Here is a 25,834-nt window from a genome sequence, read left to right as displayed (position 1 = left end):
GGAGCAGCTACCGGTCCTGCTGCTGGGTTGTTGCCCTTCTATGGCCCTGGCCAGCTCTCCTCGTGTAACGGTCTGTCTCCCGGTATCTCCTCCATGCTCTTGAAAGACACACCAAACCTCCTTGCGATGGCACGTATGGATGTGCCATCCTGGAGGAGCTGGACTACCTGTGCAACCTGATTGGGTTGCAGGTACTGCCTCATGCTACTAGTAGTGACAAGGACCCTAACAAAACACAAAACTAGAGACAAATCAGCCAGGAAGGATAAGGAGAGAGCAATTGTCTGTGGCCACCACTTGCAAAACCATTCCCTTTTTGAGGGTTGTCTTGCTGTTGCCTCTCCAGTGCACCTGTTGTCACTTTCATTTGCACTAAAGCAGGTGAAACTGATTCACAATCACTTATGCTTCCTAACTGGACAGATCTGTGAAGATTAATTGACTTGGTGTTATACTGTAATGATTAAGTGTTCCCTTTTTTTTAGCAGTGTAAATATCCTTTAAAAACAGACACAGCAGTTACATTGTTATTTAGTGAACTTATGCCTTTATAATTAGTACAATCCCAGTCCATGTGTCTGTCATGTCTTATTATTCATCTTAAAGCATATTGTTCAGTAACTGCTATCAATTACTCAGTGACTCAGAAATCTTTAATATTTTTAAAGATTTCATAAAATTTTACATTTTACATGCTCTCCTAAAGGAGTTTGTGTAATTCTACCATTCAACACTGAATGGTAGAGACACTTTAACAATCTTGAAGATAAAGTGTACTTTTAAATATTTGTTAAATGAAAAAAATTTACCTTATTTTTAAGGTTTAACAATTGTTGGTCTTGTTTGTACCTCACATTAGCATAATGTCCTCTCAGCCCTGCTATTTTTGTCACCACTGTTACTTACAACTCGACCACATTTTCTCTCCTTGACAGCACTATTCAAACAGTGGTCACCTTTGCATGTAACCTCATGTTTATAATATCATAGTGTAGCCCTGACAGCTCCTTCATTTCATCCTTCTTTTCTTTTCAAATTTTGTTTTCCCCATTTTATTAACTGATTTTCTGTCAGGCAAGACAGATCATTTCCTTCTTTTTCAACTAATAATTTTTGCATTTTCCTTGTAATACTATATAATCTAAAAGCAGACATAGAGGAAAATATGACACCACACTATATATTATAGTTTCCTGAGACATAGCAATTACTAACTGTGTTCTACACTGTAATTATTGTGAACTTACCAAGACCAACAATCTCTGAGATTGCCAAGACCTCTTCTCTGGCACTTCTACCAGCTCACCTGAAGAGGAGGATTTTGGAGTACAGGTGGAAAATTGAATTATACCTTCTTCAACCTTCATCCATACAGATAGGTCATCTAAAGTTCTCAATGACAAGAACCAAAGTACTTACAAATTTGTCCACAAACACACAAGTCCACATCCTAAATGTTCATGTATAAACACTGAACTGTTCACAAATCTACACTGTCCATATGAAGATGACACCATTTTGTATACAGTTGCTCTTACTATAGTGCAAAGAATAGTTTACAGTAAACCTTCTGCAATAATGAGTGAATTTTAAGCTTTAATGTATCTTCCTTAATGGCAGCTAAATTATGAGGAGATTTCCATGTTTGTAAGTGTGTCAAAAGGTCACATCTCCTCATGCCTCATAGTATGAAACAGCCAATTAAAATAAACTGACCAGTTCTAATTTACACTGTTCAAAAATGTGATGTCAGATAAACAAACTGAATGTTGATATTAACACAGGCTGATAGTTCCCATCGATTCATTCTTAGTCTACCAAACTAACCCAGGACTACTTATTAAATTAATCAATTGTTCAGTTGTTATAGTTCAGCCAAACTAAAAATGATACAGTTCATATCATTGGAACTTTCCCTTCCTATACATGTAATAAATTGGATTAATAATATTATTTTTAAATTAATCTATTTCTTTTTTTTAAATACGCTTATTTTTAGATATAGCAAAGGTAGCAATTAATTGTCATTGAGGACTTCATACGACCTACCTGTATAAACATCTTGTGTATCTAAAATACTTTTAAATGTGTCCACAAAAAACTTACCCACTTCCTAGATGTTTAGGAAGATCTTTGATTGGTTGTCATTGAGATGTTCAAATGACCTGCCTGTATGTCCCAACTGTATTCGAATCTCCGCCTCTTCATCCAGGTGAGATGTTGGAGTATAAAGGCTGACACACCTGATTTTGAGACACAGAGTCTCTAATGTCTCTCTGAAGAAAATAAGGGGAGAAGTACAAGGGGGGAAATAGTCAGTTTTTGGAAAAGAATGGGGTTAGGAGTAAGTGGATTGTACAGTTGTACAGTGGATTGTTGTTGTAATTGTACAGCTCTTCTAATCACTTTTGGATCTGTCTTGATTTTATTTTTTAAAGTAATGACTTTTGACTTTATAATTGAAGTGTTCGTTTTTTTGTATGTTTACCGTTTCTTTAAACATTTATACAGGCAGGGAATGATAGGTACAGGTTGGCGTCAACATCTGACGATGAGGGAAAAAGAAAGAAAGGAGGAAAGAGAGATAAAAAAGACCTGGAAGAACTGAAGAAAGAAGTGGACTTGGTGAGGAATTGCTCCAAAATTTCCAATAATGTCCAGCATGAGTGAAAACTGTACTTATCAACTTAACAATTGTTAAGATACTTAAATATGTGCACTTGTCTGAAAAGTACATTTAAAATGTTTTTGAAATAACTGTTCTACCATGCAGGATGATCATAAGTTGACCTTGGAGGAACTTCAGCGTAAATATGGCACTGATCTCAGTCGAGTGAGTAGTAAAATTATGTGATATATGTTTGTTAATCTATTTTATTTTACACAGAACACTGAGGGAACTTACAAGAATTTTGACATTTTAAACTTAGGAACAATAAAATAGATTTATGACAGCATTTGCTTACATTAACACTCAAATACTTCTTTCTTCATTACGTTAAGGGTTTGTCCAATTACCGTGCAAAGGAGATCCTTGAACGTGATGGACCCAATGCTCTGACACCTCCTCCTACAACCCCAGAATGGGTCAAGTTCTGCAAACAGCTATTTGGTGGCTTTTGTACACTGCTGTGGATTGGAGCTTTCCTTTGCTTTTTGGCTTATACGATACAGGTTTCCACAGAGAGTGAGCCTGTAAATGATAATGTAAGAAGCAGAAGATTGTAAAATCTTGACTTACTTTATTCATTGTAAAACTTGGAACAAATGATTAACAGGATATGGCTCAATAATAAAGCACTACTATATGTGTGTGTGTATATATATATATATATATATATATATATATATATATATATATATATACATATATATATATATATATATATATATATATATATATATATATATATATACATTATACATTACATACATGTATTACATACATACATTATATATATATAATTTCCCCCTTTTAGCTGTACCTGGGTATTGTACTTGCAGCAGTGGTGATGGTCACAGGTTGTTTCTCATATTATCAAGAGGCTAAGAGCTCAAAGATTATGGAATCCTTCAAGAAACTTGTTCCACAGGTATATGAACATATAACTTAATTTTATTGCGAATACAAATTTCACTTGCTGCACATACACAAAAGTTATTGGAACTGAAAACACTGTGTTATAGCAAGCTCTGATTATTCGTGATGGTGAGAAGAGGAGCATTAATGCGGAGGATGTGGTTGTTGGTGACCTTGTGGAAATAAAGGGTGGTGATCGAATTCCTGCTGATCTCCGAATTATTTCTGCACAGGGATGCAAGGTAAGAGAGGAAGTAATCACCGATTGTCCTATAAGAAAGCCATTTTTAAGTTTGACTAAATTAAAATTTCTCCTTACCCTTTCAGGTGGACAATTCCTCCCTTACTGGTGAATCTGAGCCTCAAAGCCGTACCCCTCAGTTTTCTAATGAAAATCCTTTAGAGACAAAGAATATTGCATTCCTGTCTACAAATTGTGTTGAAGGTACAAGAAAGCATGAAAATTGTCATTTATTTTGGATAAATAGGTAAATAAAATTTAAATGTGTGATGCATTATGCAATTCTTCCTCAGGCTCTGCCACAGGCATTGTGATCAACACAGGTGATCGCACTGTGATGGGTAGAATTGCTATCCTGGCTTCAAGCCTTGAAGTTGGACAGACACCAATCGCCATAGAGATTGAACACTTCATCCACATCATCACTGGTGTAGCATTTTTCCTGGGTGGCACATTCTGCATCTTGTCCCTGATTCTTGGATATGGCTGGTTGGAAGCTGTCATCTTCCTCATAGGGCTCATTGTTGCTAACGTGCCTGAAGGTTTACTTGCCACAGTAACGGTACGTAAAATCATTTAATATTATTTGAAATATGTTAGGCAATGCTAATTGTGTGCTTCTAATACATGTCCAACTAGATTTGTGCCTTAGTGGCTAGCGTGCTTGCTTTATACCTCTAGGGTTGGGGGTTCAATTCCTGCATCTGCTGTGTGTGTGTGTGTGTGTGTGGAGTTTGCATGTCCCCCCTGTGCTGGGGGGGTTCCTCCCTGAGTCCAAAGACATGTGCTGTAGGCTGATTGGCATCTCTACAATGTCTCTGTGTGTATGCAGTTGTGCCCTGTGATGGGCTGGTCCCCTGTCCAGGGTGTCTCCTGCCCTGAGCTCCCTGGGATAGGCTCTAGGCTCCCCTGTGTAGGATAAGTGGTACAGAAAACAGATAGATTCTATAATTAAAATTGGCCAACTGATATATGGTTATTTCTACATTTTAAGACACAATAAGCAGATATAGAGTACTTGACAACATGGCACCATACAAATATCTTTCACTATGCTAAACATGATGTGCATGTTATGGTGATATTAATGTTGTTTATTCTCGAAACATTAGATATCTTGTCTGAGTCTATATGTTGCCAATCTATCACCTGCATGAAATTCATAAAAAGCAATTAACTTCTGCATTTCTCAGGTTTTTCTCAGTGTACACAACAAGAACAATACTCAGTTTTCACTTGATGATTGTAGGTGTGTCTGACTTTAACTGCCAAACGCATGGCGAAGAAGAACTGCCTGGTCAAAAATCTTGAAGCTGTAGAAACCCTTGGCTCCACCTCTACTATTTGCTCAGACAAGACAGGAACTCTGACTCAGAACCGTATGACTGTGGCACATATGTGGTTTGACAACCAGATTCATGAAGCAGATACCACAGAGAACCAAAGTGGAACCTCCTTTGACAGAAGCTCTCCCACTTGGTCTGCCCTGGCTCGTGTAGCTGGCCTCTGCAACCGTGCAGTCTTCCTTGCAGATCAAGCCAATGTTCCTATCCTTAAGGTATGTCTGTGTAAAAGTCATCACTGAAGCTTAGTATAATGTTAATGTAATATTTGTATAAATATAGGTGTCATCCAAACAACATTGGAATTAAAGCCACAAACCCAGGAATCTTAAATCCAGGGATTTATTTTGAAATTAGGTTAATGCTGGTTCTGGGGCACTCAACATAATTTTACAAAGTATTAATAATTGCAGACTTTCCAATGTCTACATTTATTTCACCTGAATTTCTAATTTTAATTTTTACCCTCAACAATCACAAGGCTAATTTTTTTATGCACCACCCACATAGTATTTATCAGACAAGTCTGAGCAAACTAATGAGCAAAAGCAAACCAGTAGGGACCAGGTGTGTATAAGCCTAGAGGTTTATTTATCTTTTAATCATTAAAAAATATCTGCACAGTCATCAGATCTCTTTGATTAGCAAACTGAGCAGAGTTATATCATATAGTTTTAAGTTATGTTTTAAGACTCCCAGTCTTATTTCTGGGAGTTGAGGGGTGAGAGTATTTGTAAGCAAATATTTTGTGTCATTTCAAACTTTGCACCTTTTGCAGAGAGACACCACTGGAGATGCATCAGAGTCTGCTCTATTAAAGTGTATTGAACTCTGCTGTGGCTCAGTGAAGGACATGAGAGACAAGTATGCAAAACTTGCTGAGATCCCTTTCAATTCCACAAACAAATACCAGGTACTATGCTTTCATTCAATTTTTTGAATATTGACTATTGAAAGGTACTGGAGCGCTAACATTAACTGATCTGGTGTACAATAGCTATCAATCCACAAGAACCCCAATTCTTCAGAGACCAAGCATTTGCTAGTGATGAAGGGAGCTCCTGAGAGGATCCTGGACCGATGTTCAACCATTATGATTCAAGGAAAAGAACAGCCCCTGGATGATGAAATGAAGGATGCTTTCCATAGCGTATATTTGAAACTGGGTGGTCTTGGAGAAAGAGTGCTGGGTAAGGCACATTAATGTAGAATTTTGACAATTCCTTCTCCAGGTGCAATGTAGGCTATACAAAGACAAATGGACAAATAATTTTTCTTGCAGGATTCTCCCATTACAGCCTTCCTGATGATCAGTTTCCTGAAGGATTTGCATTTGACTCTGAGACAGTGAATTTTCCTACTGAGAATCTGTGCTTTGTTGGCCTCATGTCTATGATTGATCCTCCTCGTGCTGCTGTGCCTGACGCTGTAGCTAAGTGCAGGAGTGCAGGAATCAAGGTGTTGCCTTATTTATTAATCTCATTTGCATGTGCCATATGTTGGATGCAGGAGTCATAATATCATAACCGTGCTACGGTAATCCAAGAATTGTCTGTATTTTTAGGTTATTATGGTTACTGGTGATCATCCAATCACAGCTAAAGCCATTGCTAAGGGTGTAGGTATCATCTCTGAAAGCAGCGAGACTGTAGAAGACATCGCTGCTCGTCTGAACATCCCTGTGGAAGAAGTCAACCCCAGGTAAGCACAAAGCTGTAAATTTTCTGTGTATTTGTTCACTTTTATGAAATACTAAAGAAAATTTGCTTTGCAGAGATGCAAAGGCCTGTGTGGTCCATGGTGGAGATCTAAAGAATATGAGCCCAGAGGAGCTGGATGATGTCTTAATACACCACAGTGAGATTGTGTTTGCCAGAACTTCTCCTCAGCAAAAACTCATTATTGTGGAAGGTTGCCAGCGGCAGGTACAATAACAAACAATTTTTTGGCAATAATTTTACAGTTTAACTGTTATAAAATTTAAAATATAAAAACTGATTAATTCTTTACTTTTATGTATCTTTTATCTTTCCTTCCAATAGGGTGCCATTGTGGCTGTGACTGGTGATGGTGTTAATGATTCTCCTGCTCTGAAGAAGGCTGACATTGGAGTAGCAATGGGTATTGCTGGATCTGACGTCTCCAAACAGGCTGCTGATATGATTCTCCTGGATGATAACTTTGCTTCTATTGTTACTGGAGTTGAAGAAGGTAGAGAATCTGAAACTGTAATTGCATTTTATAAGTAAAACAGAATCCTCACATTGAAATTACATTGAGCATACTTATCTTACCAGGCCGACTGATCTTTGACAACTTGAAGAAATCCATTGCATACACACTGACAAGTAAAATCCCTGAGATGTCACCCTTCCTCTTCTTTGTTATTGCGGGCATTCCTCTCGCTCTGGGCACGGTCACTATTTTATGTATTGATCTAGGAACTGATATGGTAAGAATGAGGACATTTCATGAATAAACATATTTATATATATGTATATATGTATAAATTGTGTGTGTGTTTGTGGCTTTATATTAATCATACAGGTGCCAGCTATTTCTTTGGCCTATGAAGGTCCTGAGAGTGATATCATGAAGCGGCAGCCCAGAGATGCCAAGACAGACAAATTAGTCAATGAAAGGCTCATCAGTATGGCTTATGGACAAATTGGTAAACTATTTTTGCGTAACACATTTTTTTCATAAGTCTAAGCATGGTTTATTGCTCACAGATGATTTCTTAGTCAGAATTACTATTGCATAATGAGGGAAATATGTACTTACAAGAGTGGCAACTGTCCACGAGAAGAATTATGAGAAGATTAAAGATATATATTCACCTGACTTGGTACATATTCATCTGTACCTAAGTAAAATGCATTTACTAAAGTTATCATCAAATTACCGAGATTTGTTTAGCAAAGGAATCATTTCCACCATTTAACCACAATTATTATGTTTGTGGGCCACATGGTGGTGTGGTGAGTAGCATTGCCAGCTCACAGCTCCAGGGTCACGATTTGATCTAGAGTTTGGATTACTGTCTGTGTGGAGTTTTGTATGCTCTTCCCATGTCCAAATTTGGTTTCTTCCAGTTTCCTCCAACCACCCAAAAACATGTGAGTATGCAAATTGGCTATTCTAAAATTGCGCCAACATGTGAATTTTTGTGTCCATGGGGCCCTGTAATGTAATGTGGTGACCCACCCAAGTTGTACTCCCCTCTCACATCCAGTGTTCCCGGGAAAGACTCTGGATTTCAACCTTGACCAGGATAAAGAACTTAGAGATGAACGAATCAATATAAAGTTCATTTTGAGTTTGATTTGCTCTTCTATTATAGGGATGATGCAAGCAGTTGGAGGGTTCTTCACTTACTTTGTAATCCTTGCTGAGAATGGATTCCTGCCCTTGTTTCTGATTGGACTGCGTGTAAATTGGGATGATCCATATAACAATGAGCTGGAGGACAGCTATGGCCAGCAGTGGGTATGTAATATATATCAGTGCAATCAAGAATTAAAGATTAGGAAGGTCTCATTTGGTAAAATTCTCTAAGTGTTCGTTTTTTCGTTTTTCTTTTTTTCAGACTTATGAGCGCAGAAAAATTGTGGAGTACACATGTCACACTGCTTTTTTTGTCAGTATTGTGATTGTACAATGGACTGACCTAATCATCTGTAAGACCAGGACAAACTCACTGATACACCAGGGAATGAAGTATGTATAACATATAAATGATATCAAGCTATCAGAGAAAATGAAGCATTTTATTGTAATTCCTATTTCATCAATGCAGTATAGACTGTGAGGGATTTCATTCATCTTTGATTCTAAACTTTCTTTAGAAATAAAGTCCTTAACTTTGGCCTTATGGAGGAAACAGCTTTGGCTGCATTTCTGTCATACTGTCCAGGCATGGATGTTGCTGTTAGAATGTATCCACTGAAGTAAGTACAGTTTTATTTGCAAATAATTATAAAGTTATTTTTCTCCAGAGAAATGATTAGAAGATATAGAAGAAATTTGATTGTTTCCTTTATTTTGGTTTTGCTGTAATACGATGTTTGTATGATGTAATGATGTAGTCACACATTTCTATTGCATTATGTCCTAAGTTCATTGTGCAGACAAACAGCAATCTAAATCCAAAATCTAACTCGAACCCACCCACCATACTTGATCATTACAGCTGTATTGTTCCCTGTCCATCTCTTTTAGACCATGGTGGTGGTTATGTCCTGTACCTTATTCACTCCTCATCTTCATCTACGACGAGGTCAGAAAATACTACCTTCGGCGGAACCCAGGAGGTAAGAACAGGCATCATGTACCTTATCTGCTTTATCGATATATACCAATAAATGCAGATTCAATAGTAAATAAATATAGAAAAAGAAATCACACACATACTATTTTTGTGAAATTGATTTTATGAAAATCTGTGATTCCATGAACAAGGGGCATTCCCTAATTTCTGTTTCCCCCTTTTTAGGTTGGCTAGAAAAAGAGACATACTATTAAACCACAGTGACCCCTCTGCTATGAACACACACACAGTCAATCATTGTGCAATGCTGAAAATAAAGCATTTTTATTTATACAATAAATATCAGACTTCAACTCAGAAAAAACACAATGTGTATGATGTGTTTATTATATTTCATTCGTACATGATAAAACATTATTATCCACAAATAAAATCATGCCTGTGCCTATATATGTAGGCCTCACAGCTAGACTGCTAGACTGACTGTCTATCTTTAGCCACATGAAGTAATACAAAAAAAAGAAGAGACCTATTTCATGCAAGCACAACAGCAGAAACAAACACTGCATACTTGTTTCCAAAAGACAAGCATAATAATACAGCAATGTGTCATAACAAACTCATAACTGTGCAATATAAGCATCTCTTATTTGGATGAAACGTATTGTATCAGAACAAGTCATGTGCTCCAAAGAGAATGAATCACTATGACTGTGCTAAAACTGATTGAGAGAGTAGTGAATAGAAGATTAAATTGCTGACACAGCAATAACATATGTTAGCTTAGGAATACAAAAGGCATGCCAAGAAAGTCCTGATTGAATATATCTTTGACATACAAACTTATCTACCTAGTGTATTGATTAGTGTCATATAATACAATTTCAGCTACACTTCTGCAAACCAATTAGATAAGAAGAAACAGCCTGTAACTGATAACATCTGATTATAGCGGCTATTAGAGAAGGCTTCTGTTCTGGGTATCCAAGAGTGTTACTTTCTGCCACTGCAGTAGATAAATCATCTCATATATCTTTTTTTTTATTTATTTTTTTTTTAAGATCTAGATATATGCATTTGTGGAGCTATGATCATTATCATATGATAATCATGCAAAATATCCTGGAACTGAAGCAGGCCTTTAAGGTCTCTTTATTACTGCAGCAGTTTAACATTCCCCCATAGGGGACATTGTTCTGCTCTAATGGGGGTGGAACATGATTGTTTCCACGGCAACACATTTATAGGTTAAAGCCTGCAGTGTGTAAATATTTGATATTTTTAGTTTTCACTTTCTATAAGCCTATATGGAAGTTACACTTGACTGGTCAGTTAATAAACTCAACTCAACAAGGAAAAATATATTTTGTTACTCTATCTTGGTAAACATTACTGAATTTCTTTATATTTTTATGTGAAATTCAAAAGAACGTTTTTTGGAAAACGGAATATCTTGAAAGCCTAACTAAGAAGTATAACATTTCAGCCACCTAAATATTTTTCCACAATCTACTGCTTAATTTGGCTGAAAGCGCCGGAAAAGAATTCACTTTATAAAGTGCACTACAGCAGCAGCAGACCCTCTCACTGTCGCAGACTCCACCTACTCCATGTTACCATGGCAAAGGAACCAGACGTCACGAGAAAAAGGAGTCGCGGTATATAAGTGTGGAGCCGCGCGCCGCCGCCGGAGGTCGGTGCGTGTCCGGGTGGAGTGACACGTGTGGCCGGGACGCATTCAGGGGCGCCTGTGTCAAGCCAACGGGAAGTTTTATTTAGTGACTTTATTTATTTTTTAACTATCTGGATTGAACAGACAATATTTCTCTACTCTATTTAAACCCCAAAGGCGTAAAATGGGACGCGGAGTAAGTGTGTGATTAGTATTTTTTATTCAATACATATATATATATTTTAATGACAAGAAAATGCTTTTGGTTAAGCATAATAAGCTATTGTAGGCTACTGATTTGTTGTTGGTAAACAGATCATCGATAGTATAGATGCCTTCTTCAGACAGGACTTCCGCAGTTCTTTCAGTCGCTGGATTTAGGCTTAGACTAATGTAGAGCTTGCCAGATGTTAAATATAACTCAGTATTGGATGTAAAGAGCAACAGGTTCTCGTGTAAGAAAGTGAACTTGAATGTACTGCGGTGAGGTAAAATGTCCAGGCTCAGTAAAGATGATTAGTTTAGAGGTGAAAGTTGTTCAGAGATGGCGGCGAGGTTGCTTTGGCCTATTTGAATGCGCGTTGAAGGAAAATGAGTCTTGTGACCACAGTAATGACCCGCTCACCTCATCGAAATCTTACAGTCGGCAAAGTGTGACACATCATTATACTGGGGTTTGGAAATGTGGATCAGGTTTCCCGTAATATAGCTTGCCACGTTGATTCTGACTTCCCTGCGACACGTTTGAAAGGTAGGGAATGGAAATTTACCAGAAGCGCTTATGGGCTTCATTGAGCCTTCAGTAATGGCACAATTTCATTTTCTCAGCGCAGACCGTGAGCAGCTGCGGCCCCTGAGCAGACTGATGCAACAGTGTGGACTGCCCACTGTCCTGTGCTTCATAATGTAACCTGCAATTTTCAGCTGACGCTGGCAAAGCGCGTTTTTCTGTCTGCCTCAGTGTGTGGACGGTGGTGTAGGAGACATGGAGCCATCATGGAGCCATCATGTCTCCTCCTTTTTACCGCCCCTCACCCACCCATCATGCAAAATCCTGCCACGAGCCAAAACCGAGGAGCTCCCGCAAGAAAACTACACAAAACGCGTTCATTTCATACGATTTCTCATTACTTAATCTATACAATCGTGTACACTATACGATTATTATACAAGCGGAAAATGTGTTACGCTACTCTCGTTTAAAAAAAGAAGAAAACGTTATTCTCTTGTGTTGACTGTGTGTTTTTAATGTAACCGATGCCTGAGTTACGCGCGATTTCGAGCGGTTTTGATCTGTACGGAAGCTGGAGCAAGCAGCATCGCCAGCACGCTTCAGTCCCACGTTCACAGCCAGGGCCATCTTTGAGATGTGGTTTGGTGCATTGAACAACGCCCCCTTCCTCCTTCCTCTCCGCTACAACCCCCACAGCTGATGCCTTCCTCAGGGTGTGTTTTAGGATGAAACAAATACATTTTTCGCTTTTCCATATGCTTAGTAGCAGTGATTATGAATTTTCCTTCCCAGTCATGGCTGAAAGAGCAGGGAAATGGCATAGTAAAGGTTAAACTAATAATTCCATTTAAAGTTAAACAAAAACAATTACATTTTACCACAGACATGTTCATTTCTCTCGGTGTATGTGTACCTTCCACACGGCCTCTCTCTCTCTCTCTCTCTCTCCAGCTTTATAACTGGCAGCAGCTTAGCGTTAGGAACAGGTGTTTGGGCACAGCTGTGTCCTCTCATTGCCCCTCCCCCTTTTTTCCTTGAGTGTTTACGCAGAGTGTAAGGCCATCACGTCTCTCCAAAGAGTTTAACATTCTTTCCATTCAGCACTCGCTACTTGTGAGACCCTTTGTTACTGGCCTTCTCGTCTCTACAAGTGAGCGGAGCGGCCGCCCCGCCTCTCTCTGGAGGCTGGCTTAGCCCTTTCCTTTTTTGGTGCTTGGCCTAAAGGAGCAGATGCAATGTGTCGTAACATGTTTCTCCCTAAATATTCGATTCTGCTCTGCTGCTGTTGGGGAATATTGTGAACCTTGTAAAATGTTCTGCCATTATAGAGTATCCCCTCCCCCCTCCCTTTTTTTTAAATGAAGGGCGTTATGTTTAACACGTGATTTCTCCTTTCGAAATGACTAGAGGTGTGGCTCTAGTGCCCCTGGGGGGATGGTGTAATGGTGTAATGGTGCACATGCACAGCACGTTGTACAGATATCACGTAAAGATGAATTGTTTCATTGAATTGTTGAATTGTTTCAAACCCAGATATAACCAATTAATAATTTATTTAATGTATCTACTAAAAAGAACTTTAATTAAAATGGATTTAAGAAGAGAAAAAGAAGTAGATGGAATTTAGACAGCTTTCGTTCTGTGAAGCATTTTTGTGGGATGTCTTATCATAGTCCTGATGTTCTTGCACTAATATAATGGTTATGCATTTATGTAGTCATTTGTTTTCAATGTTTAAACCCAAGTTAGCTGGCCCTGGTAAGCCTATGTTGAAGAACTGTTGGTTGTGGGACGGTGTTGCGTGAGTAACTGACGACTGCTCACAGTTTTTGTGTTGTGTTCCACACCGGTAGCACTAGTTAGCCCTTGTCAGGGCTGAATCAGTGTCTGCGGCTGGTTAGGGAATGAGTTCTCTGATTGGCTGATCAGCAAAGTGGGCAATGCAAACAAATGACATTTTCAAGTGGGCACAAAGAATGAATCTAGTTCATTATTTCTGTCTGGTTAAAGTAATTGAGCAGCCTGTTTAAACAGATTCAGAGTGGTGTGATCATGCCATTTAGTTTGTTTATTTATGTATTAAGACAAATAGTATGATAAATTACTTTTTGTTATTGTAGGGCTTGATATTGTTGAATGTTTTGGTGTATTTGATTACAAACACAGATTATTAGCGGCTAGTATAGCAAATTATTTCCCTTCATGCTGGCAGACAGATAAGACCATGCACAGTAAGACCAAAAACAACCTAGAATTATTTAGAGTTGTTGATGCACAGTGTTGTGACTGCAAATCTATTGGTCTTTAGATTAGAGCTGAGCAATGTGAATATGATATATATTACAGTATTTTGTCGCAATATGTTTTTCTGAAAGTACTGAAGATATTACCATTTCTTCCAACATGGATACTCTTTCCCAGTAATTGTGACATTTTATATATATATATTTATATATTGTGTGTGTATGTGTGTGTGTGTGTGTGTGTATATATATATATATATATATATATATATATATATAAAGGCAAATTTTGTACTTTTTTTTGTGGTGAAAAAAAACTTTTTTAAACAAATGTTTTTTTGTTTTTTAAATTATCATTTTAATAGACCTTTCATTCTGTTTACCCGATTAACTAACTGACGATATGGCTTGTCATTAAAAAAAAAAGTTGATGACAAAAACAGAAGATATTCTCCCCACATGAAATCCTCCTGTGTTCAGAGTCCACGCTAGTCAAAAGTGGTAACCTAAAGTGACCCCACCAAACAAAACATAGCCTAATCAGTACAAATTCTTATTTATAGACATAAATTAATCATTAATTATTAAGCATTGAGAGGTAACTGTGGTCACCATTCAGATATGTTAGTTGCTTTTCAGGACCTTTGTAAGCAAGGAATTTATTTTGGTATTTTATGTAACTGGACCTTTATAAATTTTAGTTGAATACCCCAGATCTATACCATATCTACTTCAGGTCTGCTTGATCTGTGTTACCACGTCTAATTACAAAGTGTGCTCCCATTCATACTGATGCCTTATTTATAAATGAGGAGTTAAAATGAGGAGCAAAATCATGTTATGGGCACTTGCTTCTCAGAATCTTCACTTGTGTCAAGGTAGCCAATTTGTTTTTAAAGGTGTCTTCTAACTCTAAAAGGGCTACATTTGGATCTAGTAGGATTTTAAGGCAATTTTAAGTGAGAAATGGAAATCTTTTTCTTTTTTGCTGGACCACCTGGCAGGCCAGCCTAGAGGCATTTTCGCTCACTGACTGACTGAGACCCATTGCTGAACGCTCACATGCAAGGAGCTACAGTACGAAAAAGGGAATATGTGATCGGTCAGGTTTAAGAGAACATTACGTATAGTTTACATAAAGTTTCTCATCTAAATGTGATTTCATTGCTCATATTAAATTTAATTTAAACACGTTTCTAATTACTAGTTTGAATTATATATGAGTGAGTGTGATCAATTCATGTAGTATTAACATGATCCAGTTACATTGCAAGGATGTTAGTGCTGACTACAAGAAATAACTATAGCATTAAACCAATGTGATTAAAGCATGTGTGGTAAAATAGTGTAGTGATAGATGTTGCTGCCTGACTATCCCAGCAATCCATGTTTGGTCCTGTGCTGAGGTGAGCGAGTTATTTAGGTTTTGAAAATACACAATCAAATATTGTTGGATGTGCAAAAACAAATTGTGTTACCGTAACACAGTTCATTCTCATGGAACCAATGTACGCAATTGAATAATGTAAATTCAATGAGTTTTTTTGCCAGACCACCTGCAGGCCAGCCTAGAAGAGCCATTTTCTCTCACTGACTGACTGACAGTCCCCCACTTTTGAGTCTAGCCAGATGAATTTCAATCTTGCTCCCCTTATCTATCAAGCAGTGAGTGATACCAGGGACATCTTGTGATATACATACATCTATTGACACTTGTGTGACAAATGCTATCCAGCTGATGGTGGTCTGGCAAAACTTTTGCTCAGTGACAACTAATAACGAAGTGAGTTTTATATATATATTGTTTTTTGATGTACTCTAAAAATTGGGAGACCTTAAGGTGTCCGAAAGCTATTGCATTTAGAATTGTCTACATATTAGCAGGGCCGTGGGCTAATAAGAAAAGTTTTTTCATCAGTATATATATTAGGGCTTTTATCGTTATGTCATGGTTAAATATATGATGTAGATTCAAGATGAAATTATAGAGGCCAGTTTTAATTTCAGGTTGTTTTTAAGTCTTCAGAGAAATCCAAAATGACACAAACTCAAAATACTATCATGTGCTAAAGTATTTGCTTATTCAGCATCTGATTTAAGTTCCTAATTTCTCAGATTCTTTACAGTACTTCCTAAATATATATCTGTAGACACAATGGGTACTTTATGTTGAACTGTAAGATATTTCTTTGTAAAGAGTAACTCAAGCGTTTGGAGAATTATTTTAGTTTGCTCCATGCTAAGAGCATATCCAGCTTAACAAATGACTCCAGTAAGAGTCAGAGGCTATGATTCAGGAAAGAATTGCAGTAAACTTTGAATATAAGATTCCACTTTATTGTCATTGTGCAGAGCAAATAAAATGCAGTTTTTCACATATTCCAGCTTGCTAGGACCCTGGGGTCAGACCACAGAGTCAGCTGCAATGATGCATCATGATAGTGTCCCTGGAGCAGATGTGGTTAAGGGCCTTGCTCAAGTGCCCAACAGCAGCCACTTCACAGTGCTAGGGCTTGAACCCCTGACCTTCCAATCAGTAATCCAGAGCCTTATCCATTCAGCCACCACTGCCCACTGGTTAGATGGAAATTATTTTTTTTCCTCTGGACTATTTTCCCTAATAAAATCATGATTACCAGTTTCCTTGTTCAGAAATGGATCCAAACTGTTCAACCTACAGCTGTTTCTTTGCACAACTGTTTTTTGTTTAAATAAATAAGTCTGAATTCACCCTAGTTACAACTTGCAAAAACAGTCCTGAACACACGTTACCATGTGGTGATGGTGTCACATTCATTTGTTTTACTATAGTGGATGGTTTTTGTTCTCATCTTGGTGGTAGCAGGTGACAGATATGATGGTCATGAACAAAGGCCACTGTGTCTTGTGTAAATTGGGCTTAACTCATTCAATCATTTATTCATTCATTCTATTCTGGTCAGGATCAGTGTGGTATAAATGACTTATTTTTAATATTTTGGGCTATTGAAACAACTAAGTTCATTAGAAAATATTTTGGGTGGGTACAAGCGAAAATAAAGATGGGAATGGTCTAAATTAGGATTTAAAAACAGTCCCACGCACATATCTAGTTTTAAGATCTACGATGAGTGATGTTAGGCTGAAATTACCTTGATCGTCACTAGTTGAGCTTTTGGTTGCATAATATCTCTGTGTAACATCTGTGTGTGTATTGCGTATACTTTTTATTGTGAAGCAATAAAAATGGCCTTTTGTGTGTGTTTTTTTTTTTTTAAATAATTTTATTTATGTTGTATTATAAAGTTTTTGTAGTGGACAAAATTTTAAGCATGCCTGTTTGGTCTATCACAGGAAGGTCGGGAACAATATGAGCTGGCAGCCACCTCAGAGCAGGGGGGCAAGAAATCCAAGCCCAAGGGCAAGAAGGACAAGGATAAGGATATGGATGAACTTAAAAAGGAAGTGGACTTGGTGAGTCAGCTTTTTGCACATGATGTGTGAAATCTTTCGGTCAAAACTTTAAGTGTAACAATCTAAAAGATTTTTTTGCAAACGTAAATATTTTATAGGATGATCATAAGCTGAGTCTGGAAGAGCTTAACAGGAAGTATAGCACCGATCTTACCAGGGTAAGCCTGCTTTTGTTTAGACACTTTTGTCTGTGATTGTGTCATAGATATGTAGAACATCATCTTAAGGTTCTGTATTAACTTATTCTTTATTCTGTGTTTTGGTACCTTTTGGGTTTAACTATATATTTTCCTGACTAGGGATTGACTGCCGCTCGTGCAAAAGAGATTCTTGCACGTGATGGACCCAATGCTCTGACCCCCCCTCCCACAACCCCAGAATGGGTCAAATTCTGCAAACAGCTTTTTGGTGGATTCTCCACTCTTCTGTGGATTGGAGCTATTCTTTGTTTCCTGGCATATGGAATTCAGGCAGCTTCAGAAGATGAACCAGCAAATGATAATGTAATGATATTTATTATAAAAGTATTGGAGGCATGTTATATGCAAAGGTGATTGATCCCTGTTTTGTTCAACCTCTGTCTCAATGCCTTACAGTTGTACCTGGGTATTGTGTTATCTGCAGTGGTTATGATCACTGGTTGCTTCTCATACTATCAAGAGGCTAAGAGCTCAAAGATCATGGACTCCTTCAAGAATCTTGTTCCTCAGGTACTGAAAATGGTATTTTCTTTCCCATTTCAAACTTGTAAAACCCATCTGTTCCTTATTATGTTAATGATTTGTTGTTTAGCAAGCCTTGGTCATCCGTGATGGTGAGAAAATGAGCATCAATGCAGAGGATGTGGTTGTTGGAGACCTTGTGGAGGTTAAGGGTGGAGATAGAATTCCTGCTGATCTGCGTATTATTTCTGCCCATGGATGCAAGGTGAACATAACTTAACTGCAGTCAGAAGAAAATGACAGCCTCATTTTCTAACTGTTTATCGTGACTCATTTGAGGACTTCCTCATTTTTAGGTGGACAATTCCTCACTCACTGGTGAATCTGAGCCCCAGACTCGTACTCCAGACTTCTCTAATGAAAATCCTTTGGAAACAAGGAACATTGCTTTTTTTTCGACCAATTGTGTAGAAGGTACAGTTCTGTTCCATAGTCATAATATTGATTATATATTTGTGTATAAAGTGAGTCAACATAACCTCACCGTATTCACCAAAATTAGCATGAACATGTTCATGTAATTCTTCATTATTATAATATATTTTGTATTATATTAAATATATTTCTTTTCCCTTTAGGTACAGCTAGAGGTATTGTCATCAACACTGGTGATCGCACTGTGATGGGCCGTATTGCTACTCTTGCCTCTGGTTTGGAAGTTGGCCGAACCCCCATTTCTATCGAGATTGAGCACTTCATCCACATTATCACTGGTGTGGCTGTCTTCCTTGGAGTGTCCTTCTTTATTCTGTCACTGATTCTTGGATACAGCTGGCTAGAGGCCGTCATTTTCCTCATTGGTATCATTGTTGCAAATGTGCCAGAGGGTCTCTTGGCTACCGTTACTGTGAGTACCAGTTTAAACAATAGTATTGAAATACTGTAGTATGTACCATGACTTTGATTTACTACTACGATCACAAATGAAGAGGACTAATTTGAATCTGGATTCTGATATTGCGTGCATGCAATCTGAATCTCAGATGCTCTGGAAGAGTAAACTGACAAAGAGTAAACTTTGTCACAAATATGTTTATAATACTATAATGTATATAATACTGATTGAAAGCTAAAAGGCATAAAGAAAACCTGTCAAAATACAATATAAAAACAAAATAGTGATGAAACAAGTGCATTCTGTTAAGGTATTTGAAAAGTAAACCTTTTCTTTAGCTCTCTTTAATGTTCTTGTTATCAGGTGAGCATGCACTATCTGGGTCGTTGTCCCATATTGATGCATTTTAACTCAACAAAATGTAGAAACAAATATTGTAGATGCAGGTATTAAAAAATATTTCAAAGAATAAAAAAATCAATTCTGGCATCTCTATTGTCTTATTAGTTAACAAATGTTATGATAACAAATTATATGAGATTTTTTTGAAAGCGTGCAACAGTACCCCCTGCAGTCATAAGAAAAACACAGAATGGTATGAAGTGTCACTGTGAGTCAGGTGTAACAAACCCAGCACTGTAGATTCATGCAGCCTGTCAGTGACGGTCATTGTCAGGTGATTACACAGAGTGTCACACCTCCTACACTTGAGCTCGATTTGGGATAAATATCTCTTAGGCTGTTTCGGTGGCGCTTCCATAATACATCATCGGCGGTCATGTTGCAGACTCACTAGTGGGTGAACATTCATTATGGAAAACACTGACATTGAACATGCTATTTTTCATCATGTGAAAAATTTGCATGTGAAAGATGCAATCTTCCATAAACCAGGTTATTAACCAAGTTCTAATCAGTCCCTTTTTGTCCCTGTGCACAGGTGTGTTTGACTTTAACTGCCAAACGTATGGCGAAGAAGAACTGTCTGGTAAAGAATCTTGAAGCTGTAGAAACTCTTGGCTCCACCTCCACTATTTGCTCAGACAAGACAGGAACTCTGACTCAGAATCGTATGACCGTGGCACATATGTGGTTTGACAATCAAATTCATGAAGCAGATACCACAGAGAACCAAAGTGGAACCTCTTTTGACAGAAGCTCTGCCACTTGGGCTGGCCTGGCTCGAATTGCTGGCCTCTGCAACCGTGCAGTCTTCCTTGCAGATCAAGATAATGTTCCAATCCTTAAGGTATTCATATTGTTTATAAGCACACATTTTTGTAAAACACATTTTGGTGAGTTGTACCATAAAAGGTTAATGTCAGATATTCATTATTTTACCCATTTCTCCAAGATGTTTACTTATCAGCCTTGTTTTTCTACTCGTGCTCAAGTGTTAAACACTTTCTGCTTTCTATTGCTTGTTCCTTGTGAATCATTTTCCAAAGGCTGACTGTAGCAAACATGTTTTCTTATAAAAGGTAGTTTGCAATTCACCTTTTGTCATTAGGGTAATTTAGTGTTTATTGTGCAGTTAAACTGAATTAGTAATATTACATATAGCCTTTCTTTGCAGATGTCCTTTATAACACTGAAATTAAATGCATAACTCTGTTCCACAGAGAGATACAGCTGGTGATGCATCAGAGTCTGCCCTGTTGAAGTGTATTGAGCTTTGCTGTGGTTCAGTGAAAGAGATGAGGGATAAATACACAAAGATCGCAGAGATCCCTTTCAACTCCACCAATAAATACCAGGTAATATGATCTATGTACTTAGGCAATTTGCTTGCATTCTATAAGTATGAATTTGCTAATGTCTTTTACAATGGGCTTTTTTTATGCATTAGCTGTCAATCCACAAGAACCCCAGTGATGGAGAGACCAAACACCTGCTAGTAATGAAGGGAGCTCCCGAGAGGATTTTGGACCGATGTTCAACTATTATGCTTCAAGGAAAAGAGCAACCACTGGATGATGAGTTGAAGGATGCTTTCCAGAATGCCTACTTAGAATTGGGGGGCCTGGGAGAGCGAGTGCTGGGTAACACTTTGTTGTTACTATAAATGCAGCTCTGTCAAGAATTTGTGTGGTTGAGTTATTACAAAAAAAGGGTTAAGTATGATGTTTGTTGTTAACAAATCATGATCCGTTTAGGTTTCTGCCATTACAATCTTCCTGATGATCAGTTCCCTGAGGACTTCCAGTTTGATACAGATGAGGTGAACTTCCCCACTGAGAACCTGTGCTTTGTTGGACTCATGTCCATGATTGATCCTCCTCGTGCTGCAGTACCTGACGCTGTTGGCAAGTGCAGGAGTGCTGGAATCAAGGTATAATGATTTGCCTACTGGAAGTGGAATTGTTTGTAGAATGGTTTGAATTTTACAACTTGTACCTTGTCCTAGGTTATCATGGTTACAGGAGACCATCCAATCACAGCTAAAGCTATTGCTAAGGGTGTGGGTATCATCTCTGAAGGCAATGAAACTGTGGAAGACATCGCTGCTCGTCTGAACATCCCAATAAACGAGGTCAACCCAAGGTAGTGGGCAGTTCTTGTATTTGGATATTCTTATAGGGTCTGTGATGATATGATGTGCATGTCAACTGTTCTTCACTGACTTTGCTTTCAGAGATGCCAAGGCATGTGTGGTTCATGGTGGTGATCTTAAGGACCTGACCCCTGAGCAATTAGATGATGTCTTGAAACACCACACTGAGATTGTGTTTGCCAGAACTTCTCCTCAGCAAAAACTGATTATTGTGGAAGGTTGCCAGCGACAGGTAATCACTGATGACCTCAAAGTTGAATTTTGCGGAGAGAATAATGAATGAAATAATGGAAATGAAATGGTCTACAAGTTTATATTTTATTGTAACAGGGTGCCATTGTGGCTGTGACTGGTGATGGTGTTAATGATTCTCCTGCCCTGAAGAAGGCTGACATTGGAGTAGCAATGGGTATTGCTGGATCTGACGTCTCCAAACAGGCTGCTGATATGATTCTCCTGGATGACAACTTTGCTTCTATTGTTACTGGAGTAGAAGAAGGTATAGGACACTAAGCAAATCATAGCAATAATTGATATTTCAGCTGCAAAATATTATAACCCAGCATTGACTTTTCTTTTACCAGGCCGCCTGATTTTTGACAACTTGAAGAAGTCAATTGCTTACACCCTGACGAGTAATATTCCTGAGATCACACCTTTTCTTCTGTTTATAATTGCAAACATCCCTCTTCCTCTGGGCACAGTCACCATTCTTTGCATAGACCTTGGTACAGACATGGTAAGCATAATTGTAGCAAGAGCTTGTTTTTAACAGAATTGTTTTACATTTAAATTGGGCCTTATCAACACTGTCCCTTCTCCCAGGTCCCTGCAATTTCCTTGGCCTATGAGGCTGCTGAGAGTGACATCATGAAGAGGCAACCCAGAAACCCCAAGACGGACAAGCTGGTTAATGAAAGGCTTATTAGCATGGCCTATGGACAGATTGGTAAGAACCTCTGCCACTTCACTGATTTTAACAAAATTGTTTTCCATTATTTACATGCATTTCACATGCATGTAATACAATTGAGCACAAACTCCATTTAAACAAATTCTCCAAAAATAGTCATAAGTGATTTCCCCCCATCCAAAGCAACACTGGTATATGCTGATCACTTATGTCCCCGGTTTTCACTCACAGGTATGATTCAGGCGCTTGCTGGCTTCTTTACTTACTTTGTAATTCTGGCTGAAAATGGATTCTTGCCTTCTACATTGTTGGGTATACGTGTGTTCTGGGATGACAAATATATCAATGATCTGGAAGACAGTTATGGACAGCAATGGGTGAGTGAAATTCTTTTTCAGTTTTTCATTTCAAAGTTTCATGTTTTAATGTGTTCAAATTCCTTTCCAGACATATGAGCAGAGGAAGATCGTGGAGTTCACATGCCACACTGCATTCTTTATCAGTATTGTAATTGTGCAATGGGCAGATTTGATCATCTGTAAGACCAGGAGGAACTCTGTCTTCCAGCAAGGAATGAAGTAAGTAGAGACCATAATACATCCTAGAATAGTGTTCAAAATTTTCAACTATTGATTTATCTGGATCTGTGTTCACAATTTCTTGTTAATGCAGGAACAAAATTCTCATCTTTGGGCTGTTTGAGGAGACTGCTTTGGCAGCTTTCCTCTCCTACTGCCCGGGAATGGATGTTGCCCTTAGAATGTATCCCCTAAAGTAAGATCCTTATGGTCACCTTTCTTATATATGCTTACATGTACTGATTGGTAATATGAGGAACTACAAATTTCATCTTTTCAGCTTTTATCTCTTTTATTGAGACCAACATGTAAAGAGTTGTAAATAGATGTGTTTTACTAGCATTAAATCTTTTTTGATCTTGCCTCTCCAGACCAAACTGGTGGTTCTGTGCCTTCCCCTACTCACTTCTTATCTTTATTTATGATGAAATCCGAAAGCTTATCATCCGACGCAGTCCAGGAGGTGAGTGTGAAAAAACAAACTTACATTTGTGTCATTCAATTTAATTTATATATTCAATTTAATTTTAACAATGGACATTGTCACAAAGCAGCTTTACAGAAATCCGGATATAGTTTTAATTTTATCCCTAATGTAATGTATCCCAAATGCTCATGTAAAGAACAAGTGATTTAACAATTTATATATTTATATATAAATCAGGAGCAACATTAAATAGTACAAAATAGTAATGGTAATGAATTTTCAGCAGTTATATTTTACTTTGAATCATGCACTCTATACTAGATTTGTGATGACTAAAGGAGTGTTTATTTTGTTGTAGGTTGGGTGGAGAGAGAGACCTATTACTAAAGCATCCTGTCCACATTGCACAAGTTTATTTGCATGGCTGTCTTGCTGCTTGGAATTTAACCTCAGTAATTCAGTTTTTTTTATATACACAAAAATCTGTACATCTCTAGGGAATGCTTGACACGAACATGGAGATCATGAACCAAGACATTGCGTGCCTTGTTTCTGAAGCCGGACCAATTTTCTACGTTTTTAAAATTGAAATTGTGATATAAATAAACTCCCAGTCGTTTCCCACATTTGGATGCTTTACATTTATTCATTTGGCAGACACTTTGTCCAAATAGACCTAAAAATTTATACAGGATACAAGCATAGAGCTGAGCAGTTTGAAGGGGTCTTGCTCAAGGGCCTTAAAGTGCCCACTGACTAGATCTTTTTTTTGTTTGTTTGTTTGTTTGTTTTTGTTACTCTTCTCTCCTCTTGTGAATTGACTAATCTAAAATTTAAAAAAAAAAAGTAGTTTTACTCAGTACACCCCTATTAGCTCTGCCATCCATTTCTGAAAGTGGGATAAACTAAGTTTATAGGCGTGATTTATAGCTTTAAGGCTTTCATGGTGCAAAATGATCTGTGAGCTTTACAGACCAAGTTGGAGCCATTGAGGTCTGTCTTTCTGTGCTTCCAACTCAGGGGTGGGTTTTAAAGTCTGCTCTTTATATACTTTGGAGGGAAGCATGTTTAAGCCTAAATGACCGTGGCGCCCCAGCATATAAGCAAAAGCTGTTCATGTTTGAAGCTAATTCTGTTAAATTCACATTATGTGATCATGACGTGAATATTTGGAATTCACATACACAAAGGAAATCTTAAGCAGATGGGCTCTGGTACTGTCTAATTTCATTTAATGACACATTTGGCTACAGAGGTCATTTTTGCTTAAGATTTGTTTCCTTTGTGTATGTGAATTAAATTAGCAAATTAGCTATTTATTTCCGCGATCTGTTCCACTTAACCAAATATTTCCTCAGTTACTATAAAACTGAGACCAACACTGGTAAGACCATTAACAACTGTATAATTGTCTAGGTTACAGTGTGAGCTACACTCTTTCAGCTGTGCTGTGCTTAATTGATTTACAAATATTTGATAAACCAAATGAAACAGTGGCACGTCAAACTTTTTCTTTTTTCCCCCAAAAGCATTTTAAAAGATCATTAAGATGAAAAATGTATTGCAGCACATTTTATTGTTTGGCACAGTAAGAATACGCATGAACCCAGTTTACTTTTTATGTAGGAGTATGCTTTTGCCTGATATGACATTAAGCCAGAAAAAAAATGTAATTTGTATTTTAAACCATGTATTTAGTGTGCATGATTTTGCATGAATTTTAGAGAATTAAGAATTATACAAACAAAACAGCAACTGGGTCCAGTGTGAAGTCAGATTATCATGAGGCAGAGGAAGTGCTCTGGGACCAGGTAACGTGTGTACAGTCATCTTTTCTGCCTAATTTAGGCTTTACCACTTTTTGAAACCTTAATAAAATGCAGGAAATATGAGCTTGCCAATCATCTTCTGTTTATGACCTCCTTGATATGTAAGTCATTACTATAAATGCATTCCCTATGTGAATGAAGACTGTTAAATGAATCCAATAAAAAGACAAAAGGTTACAGTGTCTCCTGAGCAATTTTTATGTAATTTTCCCAGTTTATGTAGGCAATGTACAGTTCAACTCAATTTTTTGTACAGTGCTTTTAGAAATAGACAGTCACAAAGCAGCTTTAGAGAAATCCAGAGGTAGAATTGGATTCCTAATGAGAGCCAGATGCGACAGTGGCAAGACAGTACTCCCTGAGACGACGTGAAGAAACCTTGAGAGGAACCAGACTCAAAAGAAAACCCATCCTGGGATTGTGGGATTATAAATCGTTACT

General features: G+C 37.8%; 2 protein-coding genes and 1 long non-coding RNA gene across 3 annotated transcripts; 2 read left to right on the top strand and 1 right to left on the bottom strand.

Moving 5' to 3' along the window:
* The first annotated feature begins 2,219 nt into the window (after positions 1-2,219).
* LOC113537466 (sodium/potassium-transporting ATPase subunit alpha-1) lies at positions 2,220-9,803 on the top strand. The gene is made up of 22 exons (XM_026931936.3): positions 2,220-2,344; positions 2,512-2,625; positions 2,774-2,833; positions 3,004-3,207; positions 3,480-3,593; positions 3,688-3,822; positions 3,908-4,025; positions 4,115-4,383; positions 5,071-5,379; positions 5,943-6,077; positions 6,162-6,354; positions 6,447-6,622; positions 6,729-6,865; positions 6,939-7,089; positions 7,207-7,375; positions 7,462-7,616; positions 7,712-7,835; positions 8,508-8,653; positions 8,754-8,884; positions 9,013-9,114; positions 9,386-9,477; positions 9,660-9,803. Exons 1-22 carry the CDS (start codon positions 2,333-2,335, stop codon positions 9,686-9,688), a joined length of 3,075 nt encoding a protein of 1,024 aa, XP_026787737.1. The 5' UTR covers positions 2,220-2,332; the 3' UTR covers positions 9,689-9,803.
* On the bottom strand, positions 9,804-13,147 carry LOC117596163 (uncharacterized). Its single transcript, XR_004577332.2, has 2 exons — positions 12,753-13,147; positions 9,804-12,637 (listed from the first exon to the last, which is right to left on the bottom strand). It is a non-coding gene; the product is annotated as an uncharacterized LOC117596163 (long non-coding RNA).
* LOC113537465 (sodium/potassium-transporting ATPase subunit alpha-1) lies at positions 11,115-25,570 on the top strand. The gene is made up of 22 exons (XM_026931934.3): positions 11,115-11,302; positions 17,416-17,535; positions 17,634-17,693; positions 17,835-18,038; positions 18,132-18,245; positions 18,328-18,462; positions 18,554-18,671; positions 18,836-19,104; positions 20,033-20,341; positions 20,715-20,849; positions 20,942-21,134; positions 21,249-21,424; positions 21,500-21,636; positions 21,728-21,878; positions 21,977-22,145; positions 22,231-22,385; positions 22,472-22,595; positions 22,791-22,936; positions 23,007-23,137; positions 23,232-23,333; positions 23,509-23,600; positions 23,923-25,570. The coding sequence occupies exons 1-22, from the start codon at positions 11,291-11,293 to the stop codon at positions 23,949-23,951; spliced, it is 3,081 nt and encodes a 1,026-aa protein (XP_026787735.1). The 5' UTR covers positions 11,115-11,290; the 3' UTR covers positions 23,952-25,570.
* The last annotated feature ends 264 nt before the right edge of the window (positions 25,571-25,834 follow it).

The sequence above is a fragment of the Pangasianodon hypophthalmus genome, chromosome 26 (assembly GCF_027358585.1).
Source record: "Pangasianodon hypophthalmus isolate fPanHyp1 chromosome 26, fPanHyp1.pri, whole genome shotgun sequence".
Taxonomy (NCBI): Eukaryota; Metazoa; Chordata; class Actinopteri; order Siluriformes; family Pangasiidae; genus Pangasianodon; species Pangasianodon hypophthalmus.
Note: the sequence above shows the minus strand (reverse complement) of the source record. Positions and strands in the feature narration are given on the sequence as shown.